The sequence below is a fragment of the Equus asinus genome, chromosome 11 (assembly GCF_041296235.1).
Source record: "Equus asinus isolate D_3611 breed Donkey chromosome 11, EquAss-T2T_v2, whole genome shotgun sequence".
Lineage (NCBI taxonomy): Eukaryota > Metazoa > Chordata > Mammalia > Perissodactyla > Equidae > Equus > Equus asinus.
Window position 1 is genome coordinate 2,941,649 of NC_091800.1, and position 15,964 is coordinate 2,957,612.

The 15,964-nt window shown below is 39.0% G+C and overlaps 1 protein-coding gene across 4 annotated transcripts in view; it reads left to right on the forward strand.

Annotated features, from left to right (window-relative positions):
- The window catches only part of MPHOSPH8 (M-phase phosphoprotein 8), a 60,943-nt gene that overhangs the window by 21,246 nt on the left and 23,733 nt on the right, over positions 1–15,964 (forward strand). For all 4 annotated transcript variants that reach the window (XM_014839324.3, XM_070520322.1, XM_044777471.2 and 1 more), the window contains exons 3-5: positions 8,781–9,629; positions 10,974–11,073; positions 14,334–14,591. In XM_014839324.3, the coding sequence (XP_014694810.3) occupies positions 8,781–9,629; positions 10,974–11,073; positions 14,334–14,591 (1,207 nt within the window). The remainder of the gene's footprint in view (positions 1–8,780; positions 9,630–10,973; positions 11,074–14,333; positions 14,592–15,964) is intronic.

Sequence of the window (15,964 nt, forward strand, 5' to 3'; positions counted from 1 at the left end):
ATAAGGTGACCACTGGTCTGCCTTGAGCTTTGATAGTTGATGTTGTATGACACAGATGAGTCTCGACTGTACTGTTACATCAACATTTTACCATTTTTGCCTTTTGGGGGTTTTTTCTTTCTTTTTTTCAGGGATAGCTTTTTGTAGTAGACACAGTGTTTTATGGGTCAGACCCTTACATGGTCACAGTTACACAAACATAGGTAAAGTCTGTCTTGCTCTTGAGGTTCCTTGCAAGTTGTACACATAGAATCTATCTTTTTTAAAGATTTTTTAATTTTTCCTTTTTCTCCCCAAAGCCCTCCAGTACATAGTTGTGTGTCCTTCTGGTTGTGGCATGTGGGATGCCCCCTCAGCATGACTTGATGAGCGGTGGCATGTCCACGCCCAGGATCCGAACTGGCAACACCCTGGGCCGCCGAAGCAGAGAGCACGAACTTAACCACTCAGCCCCGGGGCCGCCCCTGGGATCTTTCTTTTAAAGATAGTACCATATACTAAAGACTTTTTCTTCTGCTTTTCTTTTTATTTTATTTATTTATTCTTTTTGAGGAAGATTAACCCGGAGCTAACGTCCGCCACCAATCTTTCTCATTTTTGCTGAGGAAAACTGGCCCTGAGCTAACATCTGTGCCCATCTTCCTCTACTTTATGTGGGATGCCTGCCACAGCATGGCTTGACAAGCAGTGCGTAGGTCCGCATCCAGGATCCAAGCTGGTGAGCCCTGGGCCGCTGAAGCAAAACATGCGAACTTAACCACTGTGCCATCGGGCTGGCCTCCTTCTTGTAAAATAATTTTTTATTAATACATATTCTAACCAACAAACAAGTATGTTTTTGAAAAAATTATGAAACAATCACCTGTGTACCTACTACTCAGCTAAGAGATAGTTCTGCCTCTTAAAATTTATCTGAGGATAACTTTTTTTTTTAGGGATAGTTTTTTGAATTACTTCTGTCCCTTGAAGTTTGGCTATAAAATAATAAATATATATACCCTTTTAATGTAAAACGAATTAGAATTTGTGCTTCCAAAACATTATTTATTTATTTTTTTTTTTTTTAAGATTTTATTTTTTCCCTTTTCTCCCCAAAGCCCCCCAGTACATAGTTGTATATTCTTTGTTGTGGGTCCTTCTAGTTGTGGCATGTGGGACACTGCCTCAGCGTGGTTCGATGAGCAGTGTCATGTCCGCGCCCAGGATTCGAACCAACGAAACACTGGGCTGCCTGCAGCGGAGTGCGCGAACTTAACGGCTCAGCCATGGGGCCAGCCCCCCAAAACATTATTTTTAAGAGTGTACCTATTATGCAGTAAAGTTACTCCAATAATGCTGTGGCCCAAAATGGTTTTAAATTTTTTCTTTCAGAATTGTCTTTAATGTCATGGAAGAAAAATAATTTCTAGTGATACCTCATGTTTGACTCAAAATAGTGCTCCAAAAAGCATGGTAAAGGTTCTCAAAGTGCAAGAGTGCACTTCCAAAAGTGTTCTGAGCAGTGATTGCACTGTTGAAAAGCTCATGGTTTCCAAAGGTGATTGCCTAGAGGGAGAAGACGCTGGGGGCTGTGTTGTACCTTTTGCAGGTGTATCCTCAGTCACTTTGTCATCACGCCTCGTACACATTATTGCTGGACATTCCCATAGATGGCGATGTTACGTAAATAGAGTAGGTGATTATATCTTGATTTGTTTTGGTCAGCCCCACTTTATGCCTGTTGACTTGGTATAATTATTAATAGAGCCCCATTTCATTTTCAAAGTTGTCCTGATTTGGGTAATAAGTAATATGTTTATTTTACCTGAGAGACTATTAAAATGAGTAAAAAGACAGGTTGCTAGTGTACTAGAAGTGCTCAGACCTGTGGTATGTGTGATTTCAATTCTTTGTTGTGATTATTTTATAGTTATTTTTGAAGTTATCGCTTTAGACATTTGTCTACATGTTCTCTGATGGCAAACAAGAGCTGTTCATCAGATGGTAACTAATTTTATATCCTGACTTCATTGAACCTGGCCAGGGGCTCCAGGGCTGGCTCACCCAGGCACAACTAACCTACTGATTCATTTAAAATATGGCTAAATAATCATTTCAAACATCGTATTTTGATGCCTGAAGTCAAACTACTAGATTTATAATCTATTTGCATCAACCTGTTTCATATTTAAAATCTACAGGTTGTAACTCTCTTGGGGAGTAGTCTAATGACCAAATTAAAAATCTTTTTTCAAAGTTTTTTGCTGAAAAGCCATGATTAGAGCTCTTCCCAGATGACTGAGGAAGAATAAGAAGGATCAGGAGCTTACAGGTGACCCTGCCCCCCTATTGTAGTGACAGCTCTACAGACACCAGATTGGGCCAGGAGTACTGCTGGCTGACTTGACAAAGCAGAGCAACAGGGAAGGTGCAGAAGGACCGTGGCAGTGAGGAGACAACGCTCTAGTTGGTTTAGAGGCCTGATTTTAGAGTTTTGATGAGTGGAAACTCCTGGGGGATCTTTTTTATTTATACACTTGAGGATTTTCAGAACTTTAGAATACTTTTAAGTTGTTTTTCCTGATAAAAGGGATAACTCTGACTTCTTTGCTATTTCATGTTCATTCATTTAAAAAAAATCTAGTTGTAATATGTGACAGTCACTAGGCATACAAAGAAAAATAAGATCTATCCTGGCCTTCAGGAGCTCCCAGGACAGTCAAGAGGAGGGCTAGGCAAACAGGAAACTAAACTGTAGAGTGAAGAACATTCTCAGGCAGCTGTGTGTGTGCTGCGGGAAATCTAACAGAGGAAGGAGCAACTAACTTTCTAAGATAAGCATAAAAGTTATATTACAGAGGATTCATCGTTTGGCCTAAGCCCTGAAAGATGAGGAATTCAGGGGATCCTGGGTGGGGAAGCAGATACGAAGATGTGCAGAAGCACGGGTTTTGAGAATAATGAGAAGGGCTAGAGCACTGACCAGGAAAGTAGCAGGAGTGAGGCTGGGCAGAGCCTGGGAAGAAAGTCATAGCAGCCGAGGTTAAACTTGATCGCTCCGGTGGTCGAAAGACCAGCAGAAGTTTTGAGGGAAGTCGTATGATCAGATTTCTATTTTAGGAAGATGATTTTTGGAGAATTTTATTAAGGGAAATTTGAACATTTAAGAAAGGAGAGGGCAGTATCACAAGACTCCAGTGTTTGTCACCCAGTTTCAGTCATTATCAGTACTTTGCCATTCTTCTTTTTTCTGTCTACTGCTCCCCCTCTCCTTTTTCATTTGCTGGAGTATTTTAAAGCATATTCCAGATATGACATCACTTCACCCTGAAATACTTCAGTAGGTAAAAGGAATTGTTAAAACATAACCATTATAACATTATCATGCCAAAAAAAGGTTTACACTTATTAATGTCTTCTACTATCTAATAATGTGTTGAGTTTTCCCCAGTTGTCTCAAAAATATAAAACAAAACATGTCTTTTTGTTGATTTGATTGAATTGGGCATTGAAAAAGTCTACCCATTGTATATCATTGATAATCTCTAAAATCTCGTTTAATCTGTAACAGTTTCTTCTCCTAACTTCTCCCTTCTTTCTCCATATTGTTTATCTGATGAAGAAACCAGGACGTTTTTTGTAGAATTTTCCATATTTTGAGTTTGGCCGGGTGCATGGTGTCTTTTAACATGTTCCTCTATCCCCCATATTCCTGTAAGCTGGTAGCTAGATAAAGAAGCATGATTACATTCAGGTTTGATTTTTTTCTTTTGGCAAGGATAGTCATAGGTAGTGTTCTGTACCTCCTCTTGCAGCACACCAGAAAGCACATAATGTCTCCCTGACTCCCTTACAATGAGCTTAAAACGATTGTTGAGATTAGGTATTTTCAGTGTGATCCATCATTAGAAAGCTCCTAACATTTCATGTGTATGTTTTAGGAGCCGCTGATGATCATGGCCTAGAACCATTCTTCATTAGAGGTTGGAAAATAGTGAGTTTCTAATTCTGTCATCCCTCCTGCCTTTATTAGCAGGAAGATCATTCTGAAAACACTGGTCATGATACTGAAATGGGGAGACTGCTGGCTGAGAGAGGCAAAGAACTGAATTAAGGTACTGTAGGTTGGAGAATTGAGTTCACGTTCCGAGGATTTAGTGACTGATCTGACATAGGGGAAAACGTGAAGTCAAAGATGAGTAAGATTACCACTTTGGGAACCTAGATAAATGATGCTGTTATTTAGGCAACAGGTCCAGTTTTGAACATGTTAGATTTTAGTTACTTTTTTGTCGTCCAAATAAGGATGTCCAGTCTCTCCAATTGGAAATATTGGTTTGAGTTGAAGAGCAAGATTTGGGCTGAAAATGTAGATTGGGGAATTGGTGGAGCGTGCAGGATAGTGTTTCTTATTAGTTCCAAGTAATAATCTGATGACTGTAAGTATTTTGAAAAACTAGTTTAGAGTTTTGTAATTCTTCTTTAAAAATTTTTTTGAAGTAAAATTAGTTATACATGTAGCAAGATTAAATTTATTCTTCCTCCTTTTCCACCACCTTTTCCCTTTACTTTTATGGAAAGTTTAAATAAAAACAGGCTATTCGATTTGGGAATGAGGAGGTCAATACCAGTTTTTAGCAAAATGATTTTCAAGAGGGGGGAAGTCACTTACAAACTCTTTAAGGGCAGATTGAGAAAGGAGAAATCGTTAAGTACTCTTACAGGTAGTGCTTAAAGCAAAGGGTGGCTGCAGGGCCAGGAGACGCTGTCTGAAGCACTGGAGAGCAAGCTGAATTCCACAACGTGTATTTTATAACAACAAAGATACTCTCCTGCATTATCGTACTCTGGAGAATTTAAGTTTATCACTGTGACACACCAGTAGTGTTCTATCAGCAGTGTGGCGATCTCATATACAGCTGCCTTCGTTGAGATTTCCCTGTTTGTCCTTCAACGTCCAGTACTACTTTCTGTCATGTGATGTGTTTAGTTCCATTCACATGTTTCTAGTTTCCTTTCTTCTAGACAGTTCCATGGCCTTTTGCCCCCTGCTTTTTTTAAGAGTCCAGACCAGTTGTTTTATAGAAAGTTGTTAACATTGGAATTAGATGGATGCTAATTAATGTTAAACACAAATAAACAGTATTTTTTCATTGGAATTAGATCATTTGCTTCCTCGTGATTAGATCCAATGTAAAACATTCTAGCAGATGTGTTCCATAGATGCTGCACGTTACATCAAGAGATGGAGGATGTGTCAGTGGTCTCATTGATTGGAGAGGTTAAATTGTATGATAAAGTGAGGGCCATTATTTTTTCTCCCTTTTTAAAGGTATGTTTTTCTCTTTTAAAATAAGTAACATGAAGAATAAATACTCTAATAATAAGTAATCCTCAAGACTGTGAGAGTCACGTTCCCCAACAACTTCTCACCCCATCATTTTAAAATACCTTGAGGATTCTTGCCTCAATTAGTTATTACTGTGGTGGTTACAAAATAGGGTTTTTTCTAATTCTGTTACTCTGTATTTTTCAGTTTGTATCCTATAAAGAGCAGCTCCTCCCTCCCTTAAATTTTTTTAGTATCAGTACACACTCATGGAATCTTTTTATTCAGCATGTTAATCTTTACTGTTATATTCATGTTAACACTAAAACGGTTTTGAATTTGGCTAGTGGGAGCCCCTCCAGGCCAGCGCCTGTGTCCTTTTGATATTTCTCCTTGTGTTTTGAGCACATTTTTGCTTTTTAACACAAGATACTCCAGCATTACCAGGGACTTGGCTGCTCCAACCCTGGTATCAACCATTTCTTTTTAGAGGGGAATAGGATTTAGAAACCAAGACGTACTTACTGCTTCTGGGATGTCATCATTTCTAGGCCCTTTAAGTAGACAGAGCTGAAGGAAAAACTAAATATCTCTGTTTTAAATCATAGATTCATCTTGATGTCTGTAATTTCAGTCCATCCTCACGGGGCCCTCCTCTCATTCCCAATGGCCTTCGTTCTGTCTTCCTCTTTCTACCATGAGAACTCTGATTCGTGTCAACTTTCTGTGTCCTCATTTACTCGATCCTACAGTAATTGGAAATTAGTTTCAGATTTGCTACACCCATTATACCGTAAAATTCTAAACTTTGCAGTTCTTTTTGTCCTTAGAGTATATTCACTGAGGGTGTTCAGTGTTCAGAAGTTATTTGGGGGGATTAATTCTTTTTTTTCTACTCTGTGATTATGTTAGTTTGATAACCAAGTTCATTTGTTTGATTGTTAAGTAGCACCTGTTTTCTCCTTGCCTTCCCTTTCCCTCCAAATCTAATTTGAAGTGCTGTCCTTTTACTCCCAGTTTATAACTACAAGGCAATCAGCAAGAACATTGTGCTTTGGTATTTCCTCATTGTTTTGGTAAGAGTCAGAGCGTTTAGTCATGACATCCTGTACTCTCTTATAACCATCATGCAGCCTTAATTCTAGAAGCTAATGCTTTCCACCTATCCTTATTTTGAGGTCTGTACAGTCATTTTTGGTTATCTGAAGCTCATTCTTTAGCACAGTAGTTCACAAAGTGTGGACTGTAGGCCAGGAGCACCAGTCGTCCTCATCTGGGAAGGCATTGGAAATGCAGCCTCTGGGGTGCACAGTTGCGTGGGTTCCAGCCCCCTGGGTTTGGCAAGCCCTCCAGCATTCTGATGCACGCTGAGGCTTTAGAACCACCTCTGTAGCAGGGGCTCCTGAGAACGGTGTGCCCAGGATTCCTGTGTTTCATTACAGTTTGTTGACAGCCTTTGTCCTTGACAGCCAGTTTGACTGGATATAAATTTCTTGGCTCATATTTTCTTGAGTATCTTAACGTGTTTTTCCATTGTCATCTGGCATAAAATATTGCCCTTTAATGACGAATCTAAGTTCCTTTCTCTTATAAGTGGCTTAGTCTTTTTGCCTGATGCCTCAAAGTTTTGTTTATTTAGTTTCACATGTTTCAGAGGCATGTCTTTCTGGCAGGCTTTTATTGTTTTTAGGATAGCTACTCTTGCTTAGTCTGTTTTTTCTTAACAGCTTAGTAAAACATTCTGTCCTAATCATTTTCTGCTGCTCATATTTATATGAAATTACTTCTCCCGAAATTTTAGAAGGCAAAGGAGGGGAATAGCTTTATGATTCCTGAGCACCTTCCTTTTATTAGTTTTATGAAGGGTTAAAAAATATGGCCTTAACCGGCCTGGTGGCACAGCAGTTAAGTTCTCACATTCCACTTCGGTGGCCCAGGGTTTGCCAGTTCAGATCCTGGCTGCAGACCTATGCACTGCTTGTCAAGTCACACCGTGGCAGGCATCGCACATATAAAGTGGAGGAAGATGGACAGGGATGTTAGCTCAGGGCCATTGCTCCTCAGCAAAAAGAGGAGGATTGGCGGCAGATGTTAGCTCAGGTCTAATCTTCCTCAAAAAAAAAATCCCTTAAGCTTGATGAGATCTTTATTCCTGGGTGTGGTTTCACCCTGCCCTCACCACCACTTATGTCAGAATTTTCTTTTTGTTTATTTCTATTTTTCCTGTCCTACTTTATTTGGAATCTGATCTCAGCAGTTACTCATCGTGGGGCTTTGTCATAGATGTCCTGGAAGGGAGCGTTGCTGGGTACTTGGAGAGTTCACAGGGCCTGGCCCTGCCAGGCCCCCACATACCTGTAGTCGCCACATGCAGGTGCCTCTCGTCCCCCTTCAGCTGCTCCTCTCAGATGGGCCTGCAGACTTTTAGTGGTTCCTTCCATTTTCATTGCTGCCTTTGCTTCCTCTTGGATAGATACTCATACCATACAGGTGTTATAGCTGTGAGTAGTGTGTCCCCCCCACTTATATTTTGAGGTTCATTGGGATACTGTGCCACTTAATTTTGTTAAGTAGATGTTAATTTTGTTTAACGTTGTCTGTGGGGGGTTTGTTTTGCTGTCCTAGTTGGTTTGTCTTTATAAAGCGATTCAGGGAGATTGAAAAGTTATGCAATGCCTCTGTTTTCTCACTATCTTAGTAACCTTGGTGGCATTCATTTCTTGGGCACTATAGGGAAAACTTGAAACCACACCTATCTTTTCCCTCCCTTCTTTCCACCCTCCCCTGCCCCGTCATTTAGGAGAATAGAATTTGGGGAATTGGGAACTGAAAATACTTTTCATAGTGTGTTTGTGTCTATACAAGTACTTTATTCTTAAGGTTATTCGGGCTTTTCTGTTTTTTTTAAGAATAGGAGAACAGTTTTTCCACGGAAGGTATTTCAGATTGTATAACACAAATCAAATCAGTCGGGGACGTAAGATTTGTGTGCGGTCCTGCTTGTTCCATATATAACTGTGGAAGGTAATGACAGGCTTAAGGACATTCTGGGATCCAAAGTCTTAAATACCTTTGGGTTTGGATTGGTAACAACTTTTTTGGCAACGAAGAAAGCCTGTACAAATTACTTCCTTGGTGTTTTTGGAAGTTTTGAAGTTTAAATTATGTACAACCCCCCATACCTAAGACTGTTATTGTTGACTTCTGCTTGAGTTTGAGACCTTCAGCAGTGCTAACATTTTCTCTCTCTGTGCTTATGTACTTTCTTAAGTACATAGCATTGCTACCAGCTTTGTGCTAAATCAGAGATATAACTCGTGTTATACAATGTCAATGTAGGTAAGTAATTTTATAAGGAGTTGAGAAACTGCTAGGAAAAGAAAAATTTCTACCAGATTTCATTAGTACTCCTTTTCAAAACCTTTTAAATTACTATGTTAATGAGTATTTATATCTTTTTTATATTTTATAGAGACTGTCCTTAAATAATGACATATTTGAGGCAAACTCTGATAGCGATCAGCAAAGTGAGACAAAAGAAGATACTTCTCCAAAGAAGAAAAAGAAAAAATTAAGGCACAGGGAAGAGAAAAGCCCAGATGATCTGAAAAAGAAAAAAGCAAAGACTGGGAAACTGAAAGATAAACCCAAACCAGACCTAGAGAGCTCCTCTGAAAGTTTAGTTTTTGATTTAAGGACAAAGAAAAGAATTTTAGAAGCCAAAGAAGAATTAAAGGAATCCAAAAAGCCCAAAAAAGATGATATGAAAGAAACTAAGGAGTCAAAGAAAGTTAAAAAGGGTGAAATAAGAGATTTAAAGACTAAAATAAGAGAAGATTCCAAAGAAAACAGAAAAACAAAAAAAGAGAAATTTGTTGAATCTCAGTTGGAATCTGAATCAAATGTACTTAACGATTCCCCTTTTCAAGAAGATGACAATGAGGACTCACATTCTGACAACAGAGAGGAGAAACTAAAGATTAAAAGTGCAAAAGAGAAAGCAGGGCAAGATGTAATTCAAGATACTGTTTTTGATAAGGAGCTGGATGGCCCTGTAAGTGCTGATGAGGATACTGATGGCAAAGCAAAGAGGAAAAAAAAAAAACCGAGAAAGACTGAGGAACTTAAAGAGAGCAAAAAGCTAGAAAACAAGAACCTTTTCCTAGAGAAGAAAAATATACATAGAAAACAAAAGAATCAAGACAAAGGCAAAAGTACTACAGAGTTAGATAAGCTGACCCCTGCTTCTGCCCAAACACAGAAGAGTTCACGGTTGGGTGGGGAAGAAAGGAGCCTCAGGTCCTCTGACTCAGCTGGGGAAGTGAGTATGGGGGCTGGGGGTAGGGGGCAGGTGGAGGATTAGACTGAAGGATGACAGTAAAACCTTCAAGATATTCAAACCAAGAGACATTCAAACCAAGCCAGCACTCTTCTGAGTGATCAACAAGTTTCACAAATAATGACAAAGCAACAGGCTGCAGGAAGAGTCTTGCTGTCGTTAGGGAGATACTTAATAGTGTGTCGTACTAGGCAGTTACACATGCTGGAGATCAGCCAGCTTTTGGACCTCCTCAGCTGATCTCTCAGTCTTCAGACTTGCTGTCTTTTAGACTAAGTACAAGAAGAAAATTGAGGGCTAATTTGTGGACAAAAGTCAAGGTCTTTTTTAAAGAGGTACTCAGATGGTGTGTAGCCTTGTAGTAAAAGCTTGTAGCTTCCTCAGCTGATTTTATTAGCTTCTCACATCCTACTTGATATTTTCACTCTGTTGTCTTAGGAATGTACCACTTTTTACTTACTAGTACATAGAGTGCATTAACATTAAAAATCTTCTAATCCTTACAAAAATGTATTTAATAGAGTTTATCCTATTACTATAAAAATATTTTTATGTGGTTTTTCAAAATGGAAATATTTTCCACATTACGAAAGTTTTCATATATGCAATATTTATCAAGGGCTATAAAAAAGATAATTTTCTTCCATCCATTATTCCTAGTTTGTGGATTTATCTTAAGGAAATCATTTTAAAGGGCAAAAAACTATGTATACAAAGATATTTATGGCAGTGTTATCTTCGCTAAAACTAATACCAGTCTGACTAGTCATGAGGGAAATGGTTAAAACAATATATCAACTTGGGGACAATTACATATCCATTGAATTGTTAATTATGAGGTCGGTGTAGCAAAAATAGAATAGTTTACAGAGTGTTATGATGAAGAAAACCACACATATGAATACAGTCATGTAAAAATATCTATGCACTGTAAATAGAGAAAAGTGAATTTTAAACAGCAAAATTATCCAAAATTACAATGATAAGAAGGGAAAATGTTTGGAGGAATAAAAATAGTCATGTTTTTGTTATGGCTGTAGGTGAATGTTTGTTGGAATTTTCTTTATTTTTAATATAAAAAAGTTCTTAAAAGAGAGTGAGGACACTGGTGTCAGGTTTTGGTTTTGATATTTGGTAGGTTCTCATGGCTGAGGGGTAGTTTTGATTGAGGAGGCAGTTGATGTGAGAAAGGTGTAACAATCAGTGGTCATGTGCCACAGTGCACAAGGCACCCTGAGGTCAGGGACCCTCATTTTCCACTTTTTGGATAGGCAGTATCAGCTCTTTGTCTGTTCTTGTTGTGGTTCTGACGTATGTCTGTTTCAGGAGAAAGAGACAAAAAAAAATGAGCCCAAAGAAAAATACCAGAAGAGGCATGATTTGGACAAGGAAGAAAAAGGCCGAAAAGAGCCAAAGGGATTAAAGAGTGAGTGTGCATGCCAGCGCTTTACCACTTAACGTTGCCATCTTTCAGACAAGGGATGCCATTCACTTTGAAGACAGCCTTTCCTACCCTGCAGTGTCATAGAGCTGGAAAATTTCATTCACTGGGGAATTTAGAACCTTATGCCACTTTTGTTTAACCAGTTACTTTATTATATAAAAATTTATATTGTTTTCATAATTAATTTGTTCCCTTCTGTTCACCTTGTTCTTTCTCCTTTGGAGTGTGGTGATGGAGTACATTAGAATTACAGAGATAGGAAATTAGTTATGGTGGGGGGAAAAAGTCTTTTAAAGTGGACCCTAAATGAGACAAACTATTTAATATATTTATTATATTTAGCTCTGTGTCATTTGTATAAATACAATATTGACACACATTTTGGATCGTGTCAAGATATACACCATAATCAAGAATCCGTACGACATGTCAATACTGGAACAAGTACTGTATAAAACATTCACCGTTAACAGTGTTTCAGTAAGCCCCAGGGGTATTTTAGTTAAGGTACCAAGAGTACTTCGAACACGTTCTTACGGAAGCAGTGATTCTAGGAGATGGATAATTTCCCCTAGGTTTTGTCCCAAAAGCTGTTACATAACTGGGGTGGTATTAAAAGTAGATTTTGGTTCTAAGGCTAGCCTGGACTTAGCAGTATGCAGCAGGCCAGTGGAAGCTAGGAAGGAACAATGGTTGTTTGGATGGCTCATACATAAAGTGACTGTAATTTAGACTCTGTTCCAAGTAACACAACAATCTGTCACTCTTCAAAGAGTGATGAAGATTCAAAATATTGCTAAAATTGGAGCTGGTTCATTAACTTTTTCTTCCTTCTAGCATCTTATATGTCAATTTCAGGTACATTTTTAACTGTGAATGGATAGTCTTAAATTACTGTTCATTCCTTTATAATGATACTCACTGGCAGTCCGATTTTCCATATCCCTGCTAAAAAGACCTATCTGCTATGTACCCAGAGTTTATAATAGAGTTCTTCCTAATTTTGTTCCGTTCTACCCTTTTGTTGGGTCATCATGGCAGGTCTAGTGCTTTGCCAGTTTCCTTTCCATTTTTATCTTTAGCTAAAAGCTGAGTGGATTTTCAGAGGCATCAGGTACCAGTTGTAGAAGTGTGTGGTCAGCGTGCTGGCACCCTTCATTTCCCCCACTTACCACCAGAAGTCATCTTTGTACAAGGTTAGCTTTAGGTTGGAGTTATAGGCAGTTGTCTTAGCAGAAGGACAGTTGGTGGCATGACTAGGATTATTCTGAGGCTCGCTGTTCGGTAGGCCCTTGTCAAAACTGGGAGTATTCAGAACAGCAGATTAACAGCCATTCACTTTGGACCCCTACTAAATACTGAGCAGCCAGTAGAAAAACCAGCTGAAACAACCTCATGGCTTTTTTTCCTTTCTAATTTTTTTTTTTAATTTTATTGAGGTCATATTGGCTTATAACATTGTGTGATTTCAGGTGTACGTTATTGGATATCAGTTTCTGTATAGACTGCATGCTGCTCACCACCAAGTCTAATTTTTATCCATCACAGTACATGAGCCCCTTTAGTCCTTTCACCCACTTCCCCTTTCCCCTAGGTACTCCTCCACCCTCTTCCCCTCTGGGAACCACTAATCTCTTCTCCTTATCCCTGTGTTTGTGTATCTTCCACATATGAGTGAAATCATGCGGTGTTTGTCTTTCTCTGTCTGGCTTATCATGCTTAACTAATAGCCTCAAAGTCCATTGATGTCGCACATGGGGCAATTTTGTCCTTTTTTATGGCCAAGTAGTATTCCCTTGTGTATATATACCACACCTTTTTCATCCATCCATCAGTTGATGGCCACTTGAGTTGCTTCCATGTCGTGGCTACTGTGAATAATGCTGCAATCAACATAGGGGTACATAGATCTCTTTGTATTGTTGATTTCACATTCTTTGGAGAAATACCCAGTAGTGGGATAAGCTGGATCATATAGTATTTCTATTTTTAACTTTGTGAGAAATCTCCATACTGTTTTCCATAGTGGCTGTACCAGTTTGTGTTCCCACCAGCAGTGTAGGAGGGTTCCCTTTTCTCCACGTCCTCTCCAACACTTACTGTTTCTCATCTCGTTAATTATAGCCATTCTGATGGGTGTGACGTGGTATCTTAGTGTAGTTTTGATTTGCATGTCCCTGATGATTAGTGATGTTGAACATCTTTTCATGTGCCTGTTGGCCATCTGTATACCTTCTTTAGAAAAATGTCCATTCATATCCTCTGCCCATTTTTTGAAATGAGGTTGTTTGTTTTTTTGTTGTTGAGTTGTATGAGTTCTTTATATATTTTGGAAATTAACCCCTTGTCAGATGTATGATTTGCAAATATTTTCTCCCAGTTGGTGGGTTGTCTTTTCCTTTTGTTCCTGGTTTTCGTTTCCTTGCGGAAGCTCTTTAGTCTGATGTAGTCCCATTTGTTTATTTTTCTTTTGTTTCCCTTATCTGATTAGACATGGTATTCAAAAAGATGCTGCTGAGACTGATATCAAAGAGTGTACTGCCTGTATTTTCTTCCAAGAGTTTTACGGTTTCAGGTCTTACATTCAAGACTTTAATCCATTTTGAGTTAATTTTTGTGTATGGAGAAAGATAATGGTCTGCTTTCATTCTTTTGTATGTGGCTATTCAATTTTCCCGACACCATTTATTGAAGAGACTTCTTTCTCCATTGTATGTTCTTGGCTCCTTTGTTGAAGATTAGCTGTCTGTAGATGTGTGAGTTTATTTCTGGGCTTTCAGTTCTGTTCCATTGATCTGTATGTCTGTTTCTGTACCAGTATCATGCTGTTTTGATTACTGTAGCTTTATAGTATATTTGAATTCAGTGATAATCTGATCTTGCTTTATAATCAAGGCAGATATTAGTAAAAATTAAGAGAATATCTGTTTCTTTAACACTAACCCAGATTTTTTTGGTATTTTTTTTAATGTTCGGGATTTTTTGCTAAGGAAGATTCACTCTGAGCTAATATCTTTTACTAATCTTCCTTTAAAAAAAAAAAAATGTGTGCTGCCACCACAGCATGGTCACTGACAGGCAAGTGGTGTGGTTCTGTGCCCAGGAACCGAACCCAGGCCACCAAAGCAGAGTGTGCCCAAATTTAACCGCTAGGCCACTGGGGCTGGCTCTAACCCAGATTTTCTTTTGGTTACAACAAAAATTTGTGACTCATTTATAATCAATTTTATGTTTTTCACTAGCATTTAAAGAAATCAGAAATGCATTTGATTTATTTAAATTAACTCCAGAAGAAAAAAATGATTTCCCTGAGAATAATCGGAAAAGAGAAGAAATACCACTGGATTGTAAAATCACAGAAGATCACAAAACCAAGGAAAACAAGCAGTTACTTAAAGAAAGGAGGAGTACAAGAGATGAAATGGACACTTGGGCGTACATAGCTGCTGAAGGTGATCAAGAGGTTCTAGACAGTGTGTGCCAAGTGGATGAGAATTCTGGTAAGTGTGTTTGCAGTAATTTTGCAAAACTTTTTGAGTACTGCGCCATATTATTTCCCTCTCCTCACTCTTCTCTGCTACTGTAATTCTGATCTCAAGATCAGAAAATAATGGAGTAGAACATTTTATTTGAATCTCCTGAATAAATAACTTTTAATATCAAAGACCTAGGTCATCCTGTGAGTTCTAAAGTGATCAAACATTTTCTGAGTCCCTATCATGCACTGTTAGAAATTACAAAGATTTCTGGTTTTCCACCTTAACCTACTCTTGCCAAGCAGCTGATTGTATATCTTAGTAGATTTTTTTCATAAAATTGTCAAATACAGACTTATTTGTATCCTGCCCTTTTAGCTTTGCGGTAAATAGCATTTTCTAAATAAGATTATATTGTAAATGCTCTCCTGAGGATATTGAATTCCAAGTCGTCTTAGGAGGGGAGGCCCATGTATAGAATACAAAGTACAACAGCTGTGGGGAGGAGTAAGGAAAAGAGTACGTATATAGATTGATAACTACAACAGAATAAACAAAAGAGGTTAATCTGATGAACTTTGTATAGTTTGTGAATCTTGAGAAACAGTTGAGAATTTTTTAAATATTTTAGAATATATGGTGGACTAGATAAATCTGGTGGCCCTCTTACTGCAAAACAGCTAGATCCTGGATATTAGGTAACATATTCTTTTTGAGGCATTGCTGAGCTTGCAGGAAGTTGGGACAGTTTCTAGAACCAGTAGACAAGGGGGAGGAAGTGGGTTGCCCAGAGGGCAAATGCCAAATAGCAGCAGTGCTGTTGGGACACCACGCTCTAAAGAACAGACCTGGAGGTGATGGGTGGCAGCCTCTAGAGTTCCCCGGATGAAATCTGATACTGGCCCCTGTGCACAGAGGACAAGGAGAGACGAAAGAAAGAGGCAGACCACTCCAGACAGGTAGGCGGGCAGGTTAATAAAGGGGACTACCTATGAGGTTTGTCTTGGGCGGCTGCAGCACAGGTAGATCTCCACACCCACCTGCCAGAATCTTAACAGTTTATATAGAGGCCTTAACTGGGTTTAGTCACGTTTTCAGTGTCCATTCAGTGTCATGTTCTTTTGCCCAGTCTTGGATCTCATGACCTCTAAAATGTGACCCCCATCACTGTCAGTTCAACGAGGGTATCTGTCCATGCTACTCAGCTTCTCTAACCCCCTGATGGTGGCAGCCTGGTTTGTGCAGTAACAGGAGAAAGCTTGGGTTAGGCCAGACTCAATGTCCGAACAAACAAAGGCATATTTAGAGCCCTCCCTCACTCATAGGGAGGGGGCACGTATAGTCAAGGTGCCAATTTCTCACCGGTTGGGAAGTCTGTTAGATGGTCTAGACTCCTT